This window comes from Hippocampus guttulatus, chromosome 4 (genome assembly GCF_054856545.1).
Source record: "Hippocampus guttulatus isolate MCC_2025c chromosome 4, RoL_Hgut_1.0, whole genome shotgun sequence".
Taxonomy (NCBI): Eukaryota; Metazoa; Chordata; class Actinopteri; order Syngnathiformes; family Syngnathidae; genus Hippocampus; species Hippocampus guttulatus.
Genome location: NC_141264.1, coordinates 7,077,280 through 7,095,226, shown reverse-complemented (window position 1 = coordinate 7,095,226; position 17,947 = coordinate 7,077,280). Strand labels below are relative to the sequence as shown.

Genomic DNA, 17,947 nt, shown 5'->3' with positions numbered 1-17,947 from the left:
GGTCCACCCCTCCTTTCATCCTTTCTGTTTGGGTGTCAGCGCACTTCACACACTTTCCTCAGCTTGAGTGCTCACATGCTCCTCTCAATGATCAGGGTCGTGCCCCGGCCACTAGTTCATATGGCTTGAACGCATCGAGCCTTTATCTGTCCCGCTGAGAGTTTCTCCTTGGATGAATATGGAGGAGTTGGCCAGAGAGAGCATCAGCCTGCTGGCTTCAGCATCAGCCAAACCCCGGGTGGACCCGGCTCGGCCACGGCTCGGCTCCCTGGGGGCCATCGTCATCATGCTCAAGTCCGCCCTGGGCGCCGGGCTACTCAATTTCCCGTGGGCTTTTGAGAGAGCCGGGGGCATCCACAACGCAATTGCCGTGGAGCTGGTTGGTATCATTCACCTTTATCTGTACATTGAATTGAAAGCCAGGCAAGAGCTGTCGCCTATTTTCTTGTTTGATGTCTTTATTGATGTGTTGATAGACCGTAATTTCTCAAGGATTAATAGGTTTTACGTTTTTAGACATTTTCAGTTTTTTAATTTTTTATTTTTTTTAAACATGATTATGTATCGTAGATGTATTATTTAAAATTTTAAATGGGGGTGTCAAAGTACTGAGACGTCTGTTGTGCACCCACTTATATGCTGTCCACACAATGTGTAACCAGGAACTTGCATTCGCTCTTTCAGGATTTCCCTGAAGTGAACATAATATTGAATTTTCACCTACTAAATTAAAGCCCATTTTATGGAATTCTTGACCTGGAATTATTTGAATCTCACGGTTACTCTCCTAGTTAGTGTGATTTTAATAACAGCTGCCATTTGGGGGGGGGGCCTTTAGGGTTTTTTTCCCACACTACATTTTGACATCAGCACAATCTTTATTTTTCCAATTAGGTCTCTCTCGTGTTCCTGGTAAGCGGTTTGATCATCCTGGGCTACTCGTCGTCAATCTGTGGCCAATGCACCTACCAGGCGGTGGTAAAGGAGGTGTGTGGCCCAGCCATCGGTCAGCTGTGTGAAATATGCTTCATTTTTAACCTGTTTATGATCTCCGTGGCCTTCCTTGTCATAGTGGATGACCAGTTGGAGAAATGTGAGTTTTGGCTCTTTATTTTCATTTCTGTTATTTAACTCAGGAGCATCTGCTCATTAACACAATGCATTTCGGTCCAGGAGGATTCGGACATTATTTTCTCTTTATACCCCACCACATGGTCATTTTATGCAAATTATAGGGATGCTCATTTTCAGGGTCTTAAAATTCAGAAAGCCAGAGCCCGTGAAAATCATAAAATAATGACTTGCTTTGCCACACCTGGATTGCAGCCAACATCTGTGTGGTTTTGCAACTTGCTTCCTTGATTGTTGCCTTCAGTAAATGAAACACGCCATCTTCATTTGGGTCAAGATCGGGGAACTGACTGACCATTGGACACACTCATGTTGAGTAACTAATTCATATTAGCTCTTAGCATTTGGCTGGATGTGACCATGAAGTACATACACCTCACAATTTATAATGGATCTCGTTACTTGTATGAAATTAAGACCTGTGCACATTAACGATTAACCACCGCACTTGCCCACGCCATAATGTTTCTTCAACTATGTTTAACACGTGATCTGTTATGCTGTGGGGTTTGAACTGTTTGTTCTTTTTCTTCTCCATACGTTTCTCTTCCCGTCATTCTGTTTCAAGTTGACGTAGCTTCCCCCTCCATCATTCATATGGAAGTAACAAGGGAATGGACCATATGTCCACATCTGGCTACTTAACTTCTTGTCAGTTTTTCCAAATATTTTGAGCACTTGAAAAGGGAATTACTGTGCAAAATGACTATAATTCCTAAACGGTTAATTACGTTTTTTTGAAAAAAATAAAATAAAAAATGAACCCCTCGTAGTATTATGGATTTTGAATCTATTGTGGAGCAGTGGCAGCCGGTGGAATTCCTGTCAAAATTGAGTAAATGAAATTTTATTTTCATAAATCTAGAACATTAGTGAGTCCATGTGTGTGTGCTATTTTCTTTTTTTGTTTGTGATAAATTACTGACCAATCAAGAGTTGAAAATGATGTGCTCTCTTTGATAATTCATTCATTCCATCTTTTGATTAGTAGTGGTAGCAGTCTTTTTTGCACAGACTGCAACTAGAGGGAATACAACTGCACCTCCTCTATGCTTTATTTCAATTACTGTGTTGTATATTTTAATTGAACGATAGTAATGTAATTAGTTATTTATAATTGTATTTTTTATCAATTATTGTCTTTTATCATTTATGTACAGCACTTTCTTATAATTGTAGTTGTTGTTGTACAGCACTCTATAAAGTTGAGTTTGAACTTAATTATGACCTGACATTCAATTTAAGAAAGGCATTTCAATTATTTTTTTTGAAGCAAAAAGTCAACGCAAAGTTAGTCCAGCTGTGGCTTGAACTCATGCCAGAAAATCCTTCACTCTTCACTGGCAAAACCGTTGGCACAAATCCCTCCACCTAGAGTCACATTTACGATACTTGATCCAAATAAAGAGCGGTGCCAGCAAGAGCTAGCGCTCATAACTCTCTACAAGTGCAGTCATCACTGTAGCCCACCTGCAATATTGTTGTTTTTCTTTTTATTTCATCGATACGATAACTCATGTCAATCCATTTTCTATTGCCACATCGTTATGTGACCGGGTATACCACCATGTACGTTGATCTATAGGCAAATAGTTCTTCAAGTAAGCTATCTAAAACAGTTGAAAGTGATCCATGCAACCCACATTGTTATTGACTAGGTAATATCAAAATTTGTAAGTAGCTATAGTATCAATAAATCAATACTACAGTAAAGATATCCCCATCCCTTCCCCCACCTTATAATTATGAATATGAACCACTTGTTACCACCTGTGGGTGGTTTGGTATTGCGATGCTTCTTTTTCGAAATGAAATCGGAATCTCATTCAGCATTACATGTCCGACTTTCTTCATTTGTTTGTTGCTCTTGCTCTTTCAGATGGTGCTGAAATGTTCTCGTTTGCTTCTTGTGTCCATTAGTGTGCGGCTCTCTGTATGAGGTGCTCACCGGTTTGCCAGAATCAGAGAGGCCCTATTACTTCTACACTGACCAACGCTTTGCTCTGGTGCTTCTGTGTGTCTTCCTCATTCTACCTATTTCCACTCCCAAAGAGATCAGCATTCAAAAATACATCAGGTCAGTTTTGCTCTCTGCACTAAAACACTCACTCACACACACACACACACACACACACACACACATCCACGCTGCCCAAGCAGCGTAAGATGATTTCACATACAATAATATGTATTGTAATTTCTATCCAGTAGCATTTATCCAGACATGGAGTGTCAAATCCAGTTAAACGCAGGGGCCACTTTTCACATGAAGTGGGCTGAAGCAGTAAAATCATACAATTAACATAAATAACGGCGGCCCGGTAGTCCAGTGGTTAGCACGTCGACTTCACAGTGCAGAGGTATACTCCCTGTGTGGAGTTTCCTCCCCGGGCCTGCGTGGGTTTTCTCTGGGTACTCCGGTTTCCTCTCACATTCCAAAGACATGCATGGCAGGCTGATTGAACACTCAAAAAAATTGTCCCTTGGTGTGAGTGTGTGCGCGGATGGTTATTCGTCACTGTGTGCCCAGAGATTGGCTGGCAACCGGTTCAGTGTGTCCTCCGCCTACTGCCCAAAGACAGCTGGGATAGGCTCCAACACCCCCCGCGACCCTAGTGAGGATAAAAGCAGTTCGTTAAATGAATGAATGAATAACATAAATAACTTTTTTTTCCCACTAGGTTTTAATGCAAAGCAAAATAGTACATTGAGGAAAAAAAAATCTTTCGGATGTATACTTTTGGCTCTGTTTCTTCCTTACATTGCTCCCCCCACCTCATTCGCCTTCTCATGAAATCACAAGTATGCACATAACTGCTGGGTCAATTTTTATTTTTTCTTCACTTGTAAATTCATCCTGTGGACTAGATTAACCCCCCAAGGGGATGGATTTTGGCCTACGGACCATATGGTTGACACTCCTGATCTAGTATTAGTATTACAAACTGTCAAGGTAAGGAGGGGACATTTAAGAAAAAGTGGAATGATGACTAATTAACAATGGTACAAAAAAAATCTTTATTCCAATAAGACTCATATTCCAAACAAGAGTTTAAATGACTTATCGACAACATCTGAGAAAGTACCTTGCAAATGAAAGACAGGAGAGAAAGAAATATTACGATTCACTGATTTGGGCATGTTTTTAAGGCAGACATGTATGAGGTTCTGCAGTCTAGTTGATCTGAGGGGTGTAATGAAAAGATATTCCTAGAGAGTTCACTGTTGCCCTTTCTTTTACAGAGTCCCCCCCCCCCCCCCCAAAAACATACCTAAGTTACATGAATAGAGCTGTTAGACTTGCTCATAAAAGAAGTTTGAAAGGTTTTAATTCCTGCACCCAAGATTGTTTTACATGTGTGCAGTGCAACGTAGCATATTAAGAAAAACAATACAGAAAAATCTTTTTTTCAAATATGGACATTTTGAATTTACCGTAATTGAATACATTAGAACTCACCTGACACAACTGCTTCCGCTATGACTGTTGTATGAATGTCATAATGTAAATTGATAATAATAATACTAGTCATCATCATCATAACAAATAAATGTGTCCCCCTCGGCATTGGCGTTTCTTGACATTTTTACCTGGAGAGGCAAGGAGCTGGAAGAGGGTTCAGTTGGAAGGCCAGAGGTTTTAACATAACCACTCTGTAAACCCACCGATGGTTCATTTAATCTGGTCAGGACAATCTGTCCTGGTAAAATAACGTGATCAATGTGTTTTACCACGTTTGCATAGTTATTAAAAAGCGATTCAGCATGATGACAGTTGAACTAAATGCAAAAAAGGGCGGGGTTTTTTTTGTTTGTTTTTTTTGCATGGTTAAGGTAATAGTCCTTTATTTATTATTATATTAGGTAGCCGAGTGGTGAGCACGTTGACTTCACAGTGCAGAGGTCCTGGGTTCAATTCCAGCTCCGGCCTTCCCGTGTCGAGTTTGCATGTTCTCCTTGTGCTTGCGTGGGTTTTCTCCGGGTCCTCCGGTTTCCTCTCACATTCCAAAAACATGCATGGCAGGCTTATTGATCACTCAAAATTGTCCCTAGGTGTGAGTGTGAGCACGGATGGTTGTTCGTTTCTGTGCGCCCTGCGATTGGCTGGCAACCGATTCAGGGTGTCCCCTGCCTGCTGCCCGAAGACAGCTGGGATGGGCTTCAGCACCCCCCGCGACCCTAGTGGGGATTAAGCATTTTGGAACATGAATGAATGAATGAGTGAATATTATTTGTATGTTCTGGTATCAAATATAGGCTACTTAGTCGTTGCTTTAGTGTAGTCATATATGTCACCACACATGGATAAAATAAGTGATAGGTTGGCATGACCCATTTAAATACCGTAACCCCGTTCTCACACTCCAATCATCCAGATTTCAATTTTTTTGGCACGATGTCTGAATTTGTGTCCCGACTCTGTCCACTTACAGTGTACTGGGAACTCTGGCTGGGACCTATCTGACAATAGCCATCATCATCAAGTACCATATGATGCATTCTGTTCAGGTTCACATAATTCCACTCTACAGCAATGGGTATGTACGTGTATGTCTGGCTATGCGTGCCTTTGTGTGTGCGTGTGTGTGTGTGTGTGTGTGTGTGTGTGTGTGTCGCATTTCTAGCTTGAATGGCACCCTGTTTGAGACCCCAAATTGGCTCTCCTTAGCACACTTATTACTTTGGCATAATGTCAATTCATTTTGACCAAACAGAACATTGCAACTTGCTCTCGTCGATAACCTCTCACTCTGTTTATTCTCCAAATCCTTCAAGACGTCTTACAATGTCTTTTATTAGCCTCTTCCTGAGATGCTTGCTCACTTGCTTTCAGCAATTGCAAACAGCCATATGACCGCTAAAATTCATTTCAAAACAAACATGCTCTGAATTTGCCATTTGGTGTCAGTTCATTTGAATCGGAAAATTGCAGAGAGTCTGTGAAGCAATCCAGCAACCATCTTGGCGAGTGGCTAATAAACAAGCCATGGGCAGAGGTCATAAAGCATCATGCTGCCAAACTTGGTCAAAAGTTCTACATTTAAATTTTGAAATGATATATGTAGACACACTGTGAAAAGTCTGCATATTCATTTGAGGAAAGCATCTGTCGTTTGAGATGTTGCTTTTAAGAAAATTCGAAAGATTAATTTGTAAAGCGGTATTAAAATTAGGATGATGGTTTGAAATAAAAAAATGTAGTGGGAGGTTCATTCTACCTAAATCTAAGTCCAATATGCTTCTTAAAAAATACATTATAGTCAATGTAACATAACTTTGGTTGAATAATTTGAAGAATTATTTCACCACTAAACCTTAATCTGTGTGTTTCATAATTTAGACATTAGGACCTGAATGATATAATTTTTTTGAGGTGGATTCCTAATGCTGTTACACAAAAGAAAACAATTTCAAGTAGCATTTTTTTATTGTTGTATTTTTTTATTTTTGTGGTTAGTGCGCCAACCTCACAGTGCAGAGGTACAGGGTTCAATTGTGTGGAGTTTGTAAGTTCTTGCTGTGCCTATGTGGGTTTTCTTCGGGTACTCCGGTTTCCTCCCACATTGCAAAAACATGCATGGCAGGCTGATTCAACACTCCCAAGGTGTGAATGTGAGCGCAGATGGTTGTTCATCTATGTGTGCCCTATGGTTGGCTAGTTCAGGCTAGACCACGCCTACTGCCTGAAGATAGCTCGGATAGGTTCCAAGCATGCCCGTGACCCTTGTGAGGATAAAGTGGATCAGAAAATGGATGGATGGATGGATAGCGGCCTGTTGCTGTCGCTGCCAGAAGTATGATTGCACTTGCTAGAAACTGACACTGTGTATGTGACTAGTCAGCAAAAAATGACTTGTCTGCAGACAAACTGGACATACATTAGGAGTGTGTGCGTGTGTGTGTGTGTGTGTGTGTGTGTGTGTGTGTGTGTGTGTGTGTGTGTGTGTGTGTGTGTGTGTGTGAAATAATAGTAGCAAAGCATTTCACTGACCTTCCTTGGCAGCCAATGGATAACATGGTCAGTTAATCAACTGTTAGCTCATTCATGCATTTTCTCTACTGCTTAGCCTGACTCGGGTCTTGGGTGAGAGAAAGCCCACCTCAGCTGTTTTCTTAGATTTAAATGTCTTTTTTACTGTGGCCCTTTGGCTCAGTGACAACCATTTTCTTGTCGCACTCTGAAGTCCAAACTCCAATTCCATGAAGATGGACACGTTATGTAAAATGTAAATAAAAACAGAATACAATGGTTTGCCAATCCTTTTCAACCTTTGCTCAGTTGAATACAAGAACAATTGATAAAAAACATTTCAAATATAACCTCATTTTGGTTTTAATGTCTGCAAGTTGTTCCAAAACAAGCTGGGCTGGGACAAGGTCATGTTTACCACTGTGTTGTCTTAGAACATGTAGCAGGTATCACATTCAAAATTTGCAAAAAATGCTCATTTCAATTTGACCATGCGGTATATTCAATTTAATATAGGTTCAAAATGATTTGCAAATAATTGTAATTTGTTTTTTTGTTTTACACAACGACCCAACTTCACTGGAATTGGGGGTTGCACAAACTGCAACAATTGAGAACATTTTGGCATTTTAATGCTTATTTCCTTGGATATCTCCACACAGCCTGTGTCGATTATAACAAACACTTATAACAAAATAAATCCTTTGCGATATTGACAAATTTTGCCTGATGCAATGGACTGTATAGGGACTGAATCAATTGAATTCATTAATCATATTCCTTTGCTATTCTTATAAATATTCCACATATTCTGTATACACATATCACAGAGGAGCATGTACTCTGAATGCATTAATTTTATATCATACTTTAGGCTGTGCTTTCTGTGCTCTCCACCACATTAAAAAAAAAAAGTACCGGTAATATCAAATTTACATTATGTTAATATGTACCACCATTTCCTCTAAAAAGGAAATTTGGGTCTTCTGGGACATTGCTTCGCGACTTGACAGTCACATCGATGCAATTAAGTTGCTTCCCGAAAACATGGCCACCGTGAGTCTTATTCATAAAACCTGCTTTGAATTGAGACCACGAGGATAGACAAAATACATCGCCATGCTACGCTCCCTCATAGAACCACTTTGACTGTCCCGACTCGGCGGTTTTCAGCTACACTTAAAATATGCACTCAATGGTGTCTCTTGATGCCAAAGTATTTGAAATGGTGTCTAATTTCTCTCTTTCTTTATAGAATCAACTCTTGGTCATCCATGTTCAGTGTCATCCCAACCATCTGTTTTGGTTTCCAAGTAAGTATAACCATAGAGATGTTATCTTAGTTTTACTCTTCTTAACTCAAGCCGGAGAGTGAGGTAGACGTAAATTATTTATTATTTATTCATATTTATATTGAGTCGCATATGATTATACAAATGTTAGCGTAATAGGGGTCCAATGCTACTGTTGAGTCAGGTGGTTGTTCATTGCCTTGCTCAAGGGCACTTCGGCATTAGTAAGGAAGCAGTTGAGCATCTATTCAATAACTTGTTCCGTTTCTGTTTTGGTGGTCACGTTTGGTTTTGTTTCCTCATGTGCCCTTTTTGTCGGCACCTGTTCTCGTCATCAACGTCCCTTGTGTTTAACCAATCAGCTCCCTCAACCCTTTGTGTCTTGTCCAGGTGTTTCTCGTTGTCTCTTCACTTTGCTTCTATTTAGTCCCCTGAGTTCTGTCAGTTGGACGGGTCTTTCTGTCACGGAGCGCGGGTGGTGAGGACCCCAAAAAGCAGGCAAAAGGGAGGAGCAGGGTAAACTTGACAAAGTGTATTAAACAAAATACTGAGAAAACTAAATCCAGAACAAAAACCAAGAAGAATCCAAAGTAACAAACAAAAACCCATGGCAGGAACAAAACACTAACATGAACAGAGTCAGCAACAGAAACAATGACAGCAAAAATCACCCGACACCGAGTGGTTGGGCCGCGAGTCGTTTTAACAGAAGACCTACTAATGACATGATGACCAACAGGTGTGCCACTGTAGGAGGAGCCCTACAGAGCCACCCAAACAAATCAAGCGTTACACTTGTTGATATTTGTTTTTGTCAATAGCCGGACTTAGACAAGACCCATACCCAGGCCCTGAGGGACAGGGCTACATTTGTCTCAGCTAATCGCTTCTCGATCCATCCGTCCATTTTCCGATCCGCTTTATCCTCATATGTCGCGGGGGGGGGGGGGGTGCAGGAGCCTATCCCAGCCGTCTTCGGGCTGTCGGCAGGGAGACCCTGAATCGGGCATACAGAGACAAACAACCATCCACGCTCACAATCACACCTAATTTACACTAATGCATTCAATCAACATACCATGCATGGTTTTGGAACGTGGGAGGAAACCGGAGTACATAGAGAAAACCCACGCAGGCCTGGGAAGAACTTGCAAACTCCACAAGGGAGGGCCGGAGCTGGGATCGAACCCACGACCTCTGTGAGGTCGATGTGCTAACCACTGGACCACCGGGCCACCCTTAATCGGTCCTAACAAAAAAAAAAGAAAATCATCACAATCTTTCATTTGTAAGAGAAAAAAAAGCATATTGTAATTTTACTTTCCTGTTTTTTCGTTCAGTGAATGGTTTAAAGTAGGCCCAAATCAAAGTCGTTTATGAAAGACTTTGCAATTTTTCTAAATGTGTTTTGCAGTTATGCCAGAATGTGTGTGTTAATGTATGCAAATGTGTGAAAGATGGTGCCCTCCACTCACCTTTTCAGCATCTGAGCTGCTTTGCACTGATTGAATTCCTTCAGAATTATTGGGGGAAAAACCCCCCAAACATATCAGCATTTATTGCCAAAGGTCAATCGGAAAATAGGAGTAGTAAGTGAAATAATCCAGTTGACATGTTTGTGAAAGGATAAGCTGTGGGAAGTTGAGGAAGGGAATGCAAGGTCTGCGAACTCCAACCCTGAACTTTCTCATCGGTGTGTTCGGCGCGTAAAGGGCACCCCGTTGGCACAGCCTCTGGCAGCTTAACACATCCGAATGAGTTTTTCATATTTACGGTAATAGACAGGTCAAGTTGCAGAAAAAAAGATCATCCTGTCATTTCAAAACAGTGCAGACGTGTGTGCCACGTCCCAAGTTGCCAAGGTAACCCCTGACAGATGCAGGCAGGATCTTCGATAGGAAAGGGAGCTCGCAAAAGAATTAGTGCATGTCCTCTCACACAAACGCACAGACTCACCCCCTCAGGGTGAGTGATTGCCGTGGAAAGGTCTAAATGGAGAGCAGATGAGATCCTGGCAAGGGTCGCTGGCTGTGGCAGGGAAAGGGGAATGAGATTTAAACCAGGTAGATGGCACCGGGGATCAATTGGGGACAAGAGCCTTTATCTTGGCCCGTGTGATGGTTTAACAGGCTCACCGGTTGGGGCCCAAATCCTTCATTTAACATCAAACTGCAGCTTGCCACAGTGGCAGAGAGATAAAAATAATACAAAGTAATACCCTGACTTTGCTCTGGGAGCATTTGAGAGACAAGAAAAGTCATGTTTGGGGCTCAGACCAATTCCCACAAGACCTCACTTAGAATCGCCTCATGGATCTTGGCCGAGAAACAGCAATGGTTAAGAGTGTAAAGTAACCGGTGTGTGTGTGTGTGTGTGTGTGTGTGTGTGTGTGTGTGTGTGTGTGTGTGTGTGTGTGTGTGTGTGTGTGTGTGTGTGTGTGTGTGTGTGTGTGTGTGTGTGTGTGTGTGTGTGTGTGTGTTTTAATGGCCCAAGTTATATTCTGTGGATCTCCCACCCCAAAAAAAAAAAATAGGAATCAAGTACATCAGAAGGAAAATGTTTTCATAAAAAAGAAGCTATGTTGTCCCAGTGCTCATCATGTTCGTATGTTGTGACTTAGCAATGCACTCTACAGTTGAGGCACAGAATGTGTTTGATGCACGCTTTGTTAGCCAATGGTGGTGATGCTCAAATTGCACGACACAAAAACACAATTACCTACTCTTACTCTCTTTACTACACATTTGGCCACGATCTGACTAAATTGTCCGCTAAAATACATTTATCAACACAATATTAACATTACATGGCGGAGACCATGGACATCACATCATCTAAGGTCAAAATAGTTTGTCGTAAGTGAATTGCAGACAGATTACTTCAATGATTATACGTTAAAAAGACTTTTCCCATCAGCCTCACTCATTTACTGTAACAGCTAAACCACTGAGCTAGTTGCATCTCGATATTGTAGACCAGGGATCCCCAACCTTTTTTGCCTCACGGACCAGTTTAATGTCAGACAATATTTTCAGGGACCGGCCTTTAAAGGTCGGAAAAATACAACAAAATAATATGATATGACCGGCATGAAAACTGTGGTATTTTCGAAACATAATAATAAACACGAATCACGACACAAGGAATGTCCTATCTGGCCGCAACACTCTCTGGTTGCTATGGTAATGTTTACACATGCCTTCAAAATAAGAAGAAAAAATACGACTCACCCTCGCCGCATATTATGCAGACTGGGCTTGGTGCGTGGGAATCTCCCGTTGTGATCAATCCGTATTGACACTGCCTGTTAAATGTAGCCTTCTTTTTCTTGAAAGTCGTAGGCTCTTCCTCTGTCTCCTGGCTGGCCTTGCCCCCCAAAGAAACTTTCCAAACACCTTTGTTTTTTACTCATTTTGCTAGCTCCTGGGTTTCATTTTAGCGGTAACCTATCACGTGACTGAGAAGCACGCCTTCACCTGCATCAAGACTGACATATTGTAGACGGTTGTAACAGAGGATCCGGTATTTTTTCAAAATAAAACTTCTTTCAGATTCTGAAATGAATAAAACTGAAGTAATGTATTCTTTCTGTGCGGCCCGGTACCAAATGACCCACGGACCGGTACCGGTCCGCTGCCCGGGGGTTGGGGACCTCTTTTGGAGACTACATAAGGATGCTTTTAAACTCAAGCGCGCTCGGGCTGGGAGTCTCGGGTGTTACTTCACACTGGCTTAATCAATGAGTCAAATACTGTGCAACACTGGCTTGAATTTGAATCTTAATTAAGGATGTTTTTTTTTCTCCTGCATTACAGTGTCACGAGGCATCCATCACCATTTACAGCAGCATGGAGAACCAGCGCCTCACTCACTGGGCCTTTATCTCTGTGGTTACTATGATTATCTGCCTCATCATTTATTCTCTTACAGGTCAGGTATAGGCCTGCTTGCCTCATATGCTAGCTCACTCACAACACCTTTCAAGTCATAAATCAACACCAGACTTGCAGGAGGTTGTATTAAGAAGAAACCAAGTGTGTTTCTTGAAATGTGTCTGTTATCAAATCTGACCTTCCGCAAATTCTCCCATAGGCTTTTTCGCCGATACATTTCAATGGCTTTAGTGCCCTGGGAAGATAATGCACTTAAAGTTTGGATGTACTTACAATAATATTGTCAAAGAGACTTACAGGAAGCTATCAAAAGAATTTGAACTGCCATTGTGAACAAAGTTTTTCTCTTTATTTTCTTTCTTGGTGGCGTCGTGTTTTGATCTCGTCGCTTTGCGGGAAAAACACAGGGGCCCCCAATCCACCCGCAGGCAGGAGGAACCAGTGTTCACCTGAAAACGGATGCTGGGCCAACTGGCGGTGGCCCCCCGACGGCGGGTTATGCGTGCCAATTGGCTAGAACAAAAAATTAATTCTTGATTTGCTCATCTGTCTTATTGAGAAAATTAGGTGCATCCAACCCTGTGCCTTTCCAAAATGCTCCTCTCGGTCAAAAAAGAAAAAAAAGTGAGCCCACGAGCTATTAAAAATAGTAATAAAATAAACGGATTTGGAGAGCTTCTTTGAAAATTGTGTAGGCCAGAATAAAAACCAACATCTTCTAAGGTGTATTGTTTGCCAGAAGTCTTCATGGCGGAATCCGCATAAATACAATGACTTACGACGAGTGCGAGAACTGGGCCCTGAATGAGCTACATTCTTACTTAATTTGGCTCATTTGTGGATGTAATTCAAAAGGCGTTGACTTGTTTTTACAATGCTACCAATAATTAGATTGTGCTGTGAAAAAACGCACAAATCCATTTGTGAGTCATTCTAATAATCACAGACTGATTATTTGAAATGTTGATCATCTCAAGACGCACCCAGATAACTTCCAAACTTAACAATACCATTGGCATTGTTATATTGATGGTATCTACTGTGACGTGAGGAGCAGAATTTGGACCCAGATGCAGACAGGACACAGGAGTGGCAAAGTAAAAAGTCTTAATATACAACGTAACAGCAGAGAGCAGGGCTGGATGCAACAAGCATGTAAAAAAGCTTGACTTTCTGACAACATGTCACTGAGGGCACAAGGGCCCAACCCCAAACACAGTCAGCACCAGTCACAACATCTACAGCCCCATTAAATCTCAATAAATTATTTGGGATTGCATCTGCAGTTAAGCAAAGAGACAGTCAATTGTTAGATTGACGTTGTAACAGCAAGCGCTTCAAAATGTTTGCTGTTTCTGTGGCTGCTCGTGGTGCAATGGTCGAATAAGTCCCAATGAGTCTTCTTGATGAAAAAGAGTGGCTAAAAACTGAAAAACGAAACAAATCACGGTTTTCCCACTCTGCTCAATAAGGACAAAGTCAAAGTTCAAAGACATGGCTCTGGGTAATATTTGAGCTCAAATGTTAAGACTTCATTTGGCACCACGTAACTCTATTTCTTGACATGACCTCTTGTGCTACTATTGCAACTATCATGGATATATATATATATATATATATATATATACACAGTATATATATACACTATGTATATATATTTTTAAATGGTACCGTTATATTGCCAAAATAGAACATTTCCTTCTGCGCTCCAACATGTTTTGGAGTTCAAATATTCAATGTACAATGTTCTCATTTTCATTTCTTAGCAACAAAGACGTGACCGTTCTATTTTCAGGAGAGTATGTATTTTCTGCAGGTTATTTACAGCGTACCTATGACATGTCTGCACGGTGTAAACAACAGGGTCTCTGCATTCAAGTCATATTTTCATTTCACCTTCTCACAGCACGATATTTGATCCAAATGTCAGAAGGAACTGCGGTAAAAATAGACTGCAAAACACAAAATGGTCCCTAAATGTAGCCAGTACACCCTGACAAACAAGCCGAAACCAAACTGCTCATCGACATTAGGTTACAGTACAGAGCTTCAGCTGCATTGTGCTTGTAAGCGACGGTGTAGAAATGCTGTCTTTGTCTGTTGCAGGGGTTTATGGGTACCTGACATTTGGGAAGGACGTGAAGGCCGACATTTTGATGTCATACATGGGCAATGACATTCTGATGCTCATTGCCAGACTCCTCTTTGGAGTCTCTATTATCACCATCTACCCCATCATTCTGTTATTGGGCAGGTTAGGGGCATTTCTCATTCGTGTCACCTTTATTTGGTCGATTTCTCACAATTTGAAAAAACTACAAATGCAATATTATATCTCCTCTCTAATATCAATGTTTTATGTTCACTCTTCAAATTCCATGTTTCGATGGAATTTGTTTTTTTTTTGCACAAACGGTAAGATCAGTGATCCAGGACCCTCTGCTGAGTTGGTGGCGGAGGCGTGGCCGCGTGGTGACGGTCAAGTTTGAAAGTCGCAGTCGGTATACGCTGACGTTCCTGTGGATAACTGCAACACTTCTCATCGCTGCGTTTGTACCAGACATCAGTAAAGTCATCAGTGTCATTGGTGGGATCAGTGCTTTTTTCATCTTTATCTTCCCAGGTAATGCCCTTGTTTTGCGTCCACATTTTCTAACATGTTAAACTATACCCACCAAAATCCTCTGTGTGTTTGACTAGGACTTTGTCTGATGTTTGCCATGCAGACCGAGCCAGTATCTTGTAAAACTAGGTGAGACAATTATTTGTGTATGTTTGGGTGGTTCTGTATCATGTCACATCTGTCCAAGGATTGTCTTGATCGAGATATCTAAAGGCTTTGGGCTCCGTTTTTGTGACTGGCATAAATCCTCTTACTCTGCGGCTTAGATCCACTGCTCGTCACTTTTCAGCTAATTGTAGGCCAGCAGATTTGCGAGAGGGAGGGCTGCACCGCTGTGGGAGTGGTCACATCCGATTTCAGTCATAAAGGTTCGGCTTGAGTTTCTGATATCAAATTGTCACTTGGCCAGGCGCATCTCCAAGACATCTCCTTCTGCTGGCCAGTCTGCCAAATTGGCAAACATACACAAAGTGAGCCTTGCGGCAATATGAAAATCTTTTGCGCCACTGTACAGATGTGCTGCATGAAAGCAGAGCCAATGATCTTCAATAGACTTAATATGTTTGTGAATCAGACCTGACAAATTGCGTGAATATGGCACCATACTCAAAAATGTTTCAGACTAAATTATAAATGAATGAAGTTTTATATTTTATTGACTAAGCATGCAAATAAACATCTTCATCTTTTCTGAATCTTTTTCCTTTTCAGAATTGTCCTCACACTTTGGGGAGTGGTCACACTGCTATGTGGGGCCTTCATCTTTGGCCAGAGTACTACTATCGCTGTCATGCAGCTCCTCGGGAAGATCTGACGTTTAGGATTAGATTTTATCTTGCCAACCCACCAGAGACACGGTCCTTGGTCCTCGGCCTTGGCCTCGGAGTCAAGTCCTTGGTCCTTCGGAGTCAAGTCCTTAGCCTCGGATTACCGGTCCTCGGACACAATGAGGGATTAGAGCCTCGAAACACTTGTATAAGGACCGCAAAAATCACGAACGAATCTAATAAATTCCATCCAAGGAAACCCATATTGATGGTTTAACTCTGGCGCTTTAAGAGGGGCGGGTCTGCCGCTGTCAGGTCACAGTTAGCGCAACGTATAAAGAGCGCATCACAGTTAGACTCAATCACGGTTTGTTGCGTTCGCGATCGGCAGTTTAAAGTAAAGCCTTTCTGTAACAGTGGTGTCTTTTATTTAGTTATTTTTGCACAGTCGTCACGTTTGTGCGGTTGCACTAGAATGTTTGTTTGAACCAAGTAATTTGCGTTACAGCTGGAGTCAAAAATGTCGGCAGTTCACTTCCGGGTTTGGCCGTTGGGATTTGGAGTCCTTTTGCTCGATTCCAGTAATGTTTGCTGAATGCTTTCTCATGTTTGGAATAATGAATATTGATAATACATAGTTTAAAATCATGGTTGATTTAATTAATTTTTATGATTATTGTGAATTTGAAGGTATTAAATTAATTAATGTAGTATTAGTGGGAGTGGTAATAATAGTAGTACTCAGAGAATGTTTAGAGATCAGCCATCTCGTTACCTCTGCGTCCAGACGCATAATTTTCCCACAGGACGCACAGTTCCAAACAATGTGCGTTTTTGGGACGCAAGGAAATTTCTCAGTCAAAACAAATAAACAAACAAAAAAACTACGGCAAGCCTGAGGATTTCACAGTAACAATCGTTACCGGTAGCGTGTCGTTTCCGTGTTTTTCACGGTACCGAAAAATAGTTTAATTATAAAAGTCACCGCACTTGAATTGACTGTGTGATCCACGCGATTTCACTGCGTCTGTATGTGTGTTTGTGATGTGGTGTGGTGTGTGAGTGTGTTTCTTCTAATTTACTTTCGTTTTGTTTTGTTTTCAGTGTTGGGGGGGACACAACAGATGACGTCATGTGCGCATGCGGGTTGTTATTTTAGTCCGCAAACTGAGGATCCGCGCGGATGAAAGTTTGAGATGGCGGCGAAAAAAACTCACCAAGGTCTACTAATTACGATATTTAAGAAATGGGAACGCTTGTCTGATTTTTTGTATGAATCGTCCAAAGGGCGTATCACTAAACTCACCTGTGACGTATGCACAGAACGCGAGAGCGAAATACGACGCGAGGCACGATTACGAGGCAAATTGGTCATTAGATTTGTAGGCTAATCGCTGTGAAAAATATTATGAAACAGTCTTGGTTATTGTATAATTTACTGGTTGTAGCATGGTAACTTTATGAATAAAACATTCGTCACAAGGTGTAGTAATGCTAATGTTAACTGTTGGTAGAACTAATGATGACGTGTGTTAAATTCTTTCGTCCAATTGATCGTAGATTACACATGCATCGTTTTGGGAAGAGGATGTCAAGCCACATCAATACTTACCTGTATTAATGATTACCAGTCAATTAATCTTTGCAGTGTGAGATTGGAAAAAATACTCTGATGATGCCATGAGTACACCCGTTTTTGATCCATTTATTTTTTGGAATAAACCTGGAGTACACAGCTGCTGATGTAATGTTCATTGTTAATGCATAGTTTTCAAACATTGACCCTTGAAACATTATACTTTTGAGTTTCGGAATTCTTGATTATCAATATCAGTCAAAATAGAAAAATGGGTTCCCATGATGAACGTTTACGGAACCCAACATTTGTTATCGTGGTTTCCAATTGGGTAATCTGACGGAACCGAAAAACGGTTACCATGAATTTCCGAAATCCTCAGGCCTGCTCCTGAATTATTTAAATTTTTGCAGCATTTGTTTATCATTGTAAGTATATGTTGTTGTTTGTGTTATTATCATATGCAATTGAATAAGTAGAGTCCCTGGGACTCGCTGCCGGTAAACTGTAAAATGATCACTGCATAGACTACCGCTTTTTCTGCACTCAGTGATTGACTTCTATGCAAAGTCATTTCTCAACTTGTCTTCCGTGCCATGTCATGCCTGTTGAGTGTTGATTTACTTCACATTAAGAAACTACAGAAAAACTTTTGTGTCTTGGAATTCAACCCAAATGGCTGCTTCAAAACAAA

The 17,947-nt window shown here is 41.2% G+C and overlaps 1 protein-coding gene across 1 annotated transcript; it reads left to right on the top strand.

The window, feature by feature from the left end:
- Positions 1-147: 147 nt before the first annotated feature.
- On the top strand, positions 148-17,717 carry slc38a8a (solute carrier family 38 member 8a). The gene is made up of 10 exons (XM_086109317.1): positions 148-379; positions 895-1,093; positions 3,052-3,208; positions 5,565-5,669; positions 8,358-8,415; positions 12,210-12,324; positions 14,394-14,541; positions 14,708-14,910; positions 14,988-15,039; positions 15,622-17,717. Exons 1-10 carry the CDS (start codon positions 173-175, stop codon positions 15,722-15,724), a joined length of 1,347 nt encoding a protein of 448 aa, XP_085965443.1. The 5' UTR covers positions 148-172; the 3' UTR covers positions 15,725-17,717.
- Positions 17,718-17,947: the final 230 nt, after the last annotated feature.

Bases quoted from the DNA above. Each gene is read 5' to 3' on its own strand.
- slc38a8a (XM_086109317.1), top strand. From the start codon at position 173: ATGAATATGGAGGAGTTGGCCAGAGAGAGCATCAGCCTGCTGGCTTCA. The intron at 380-894 runs GTTGGTATCATT...TTTTCCAATTAG, and splicing joins ACGCAATTGCCGTGGAGCTG to GTCTCTCTCGTGTTCCTGGT. The intron at 8,416-12,209 runs GTAAGTATAACC...CCTGCATTACAG, and splicing joins CCATCTGTTTTGGTTTCCAA to TGTCACGAGGCATCCATCAC.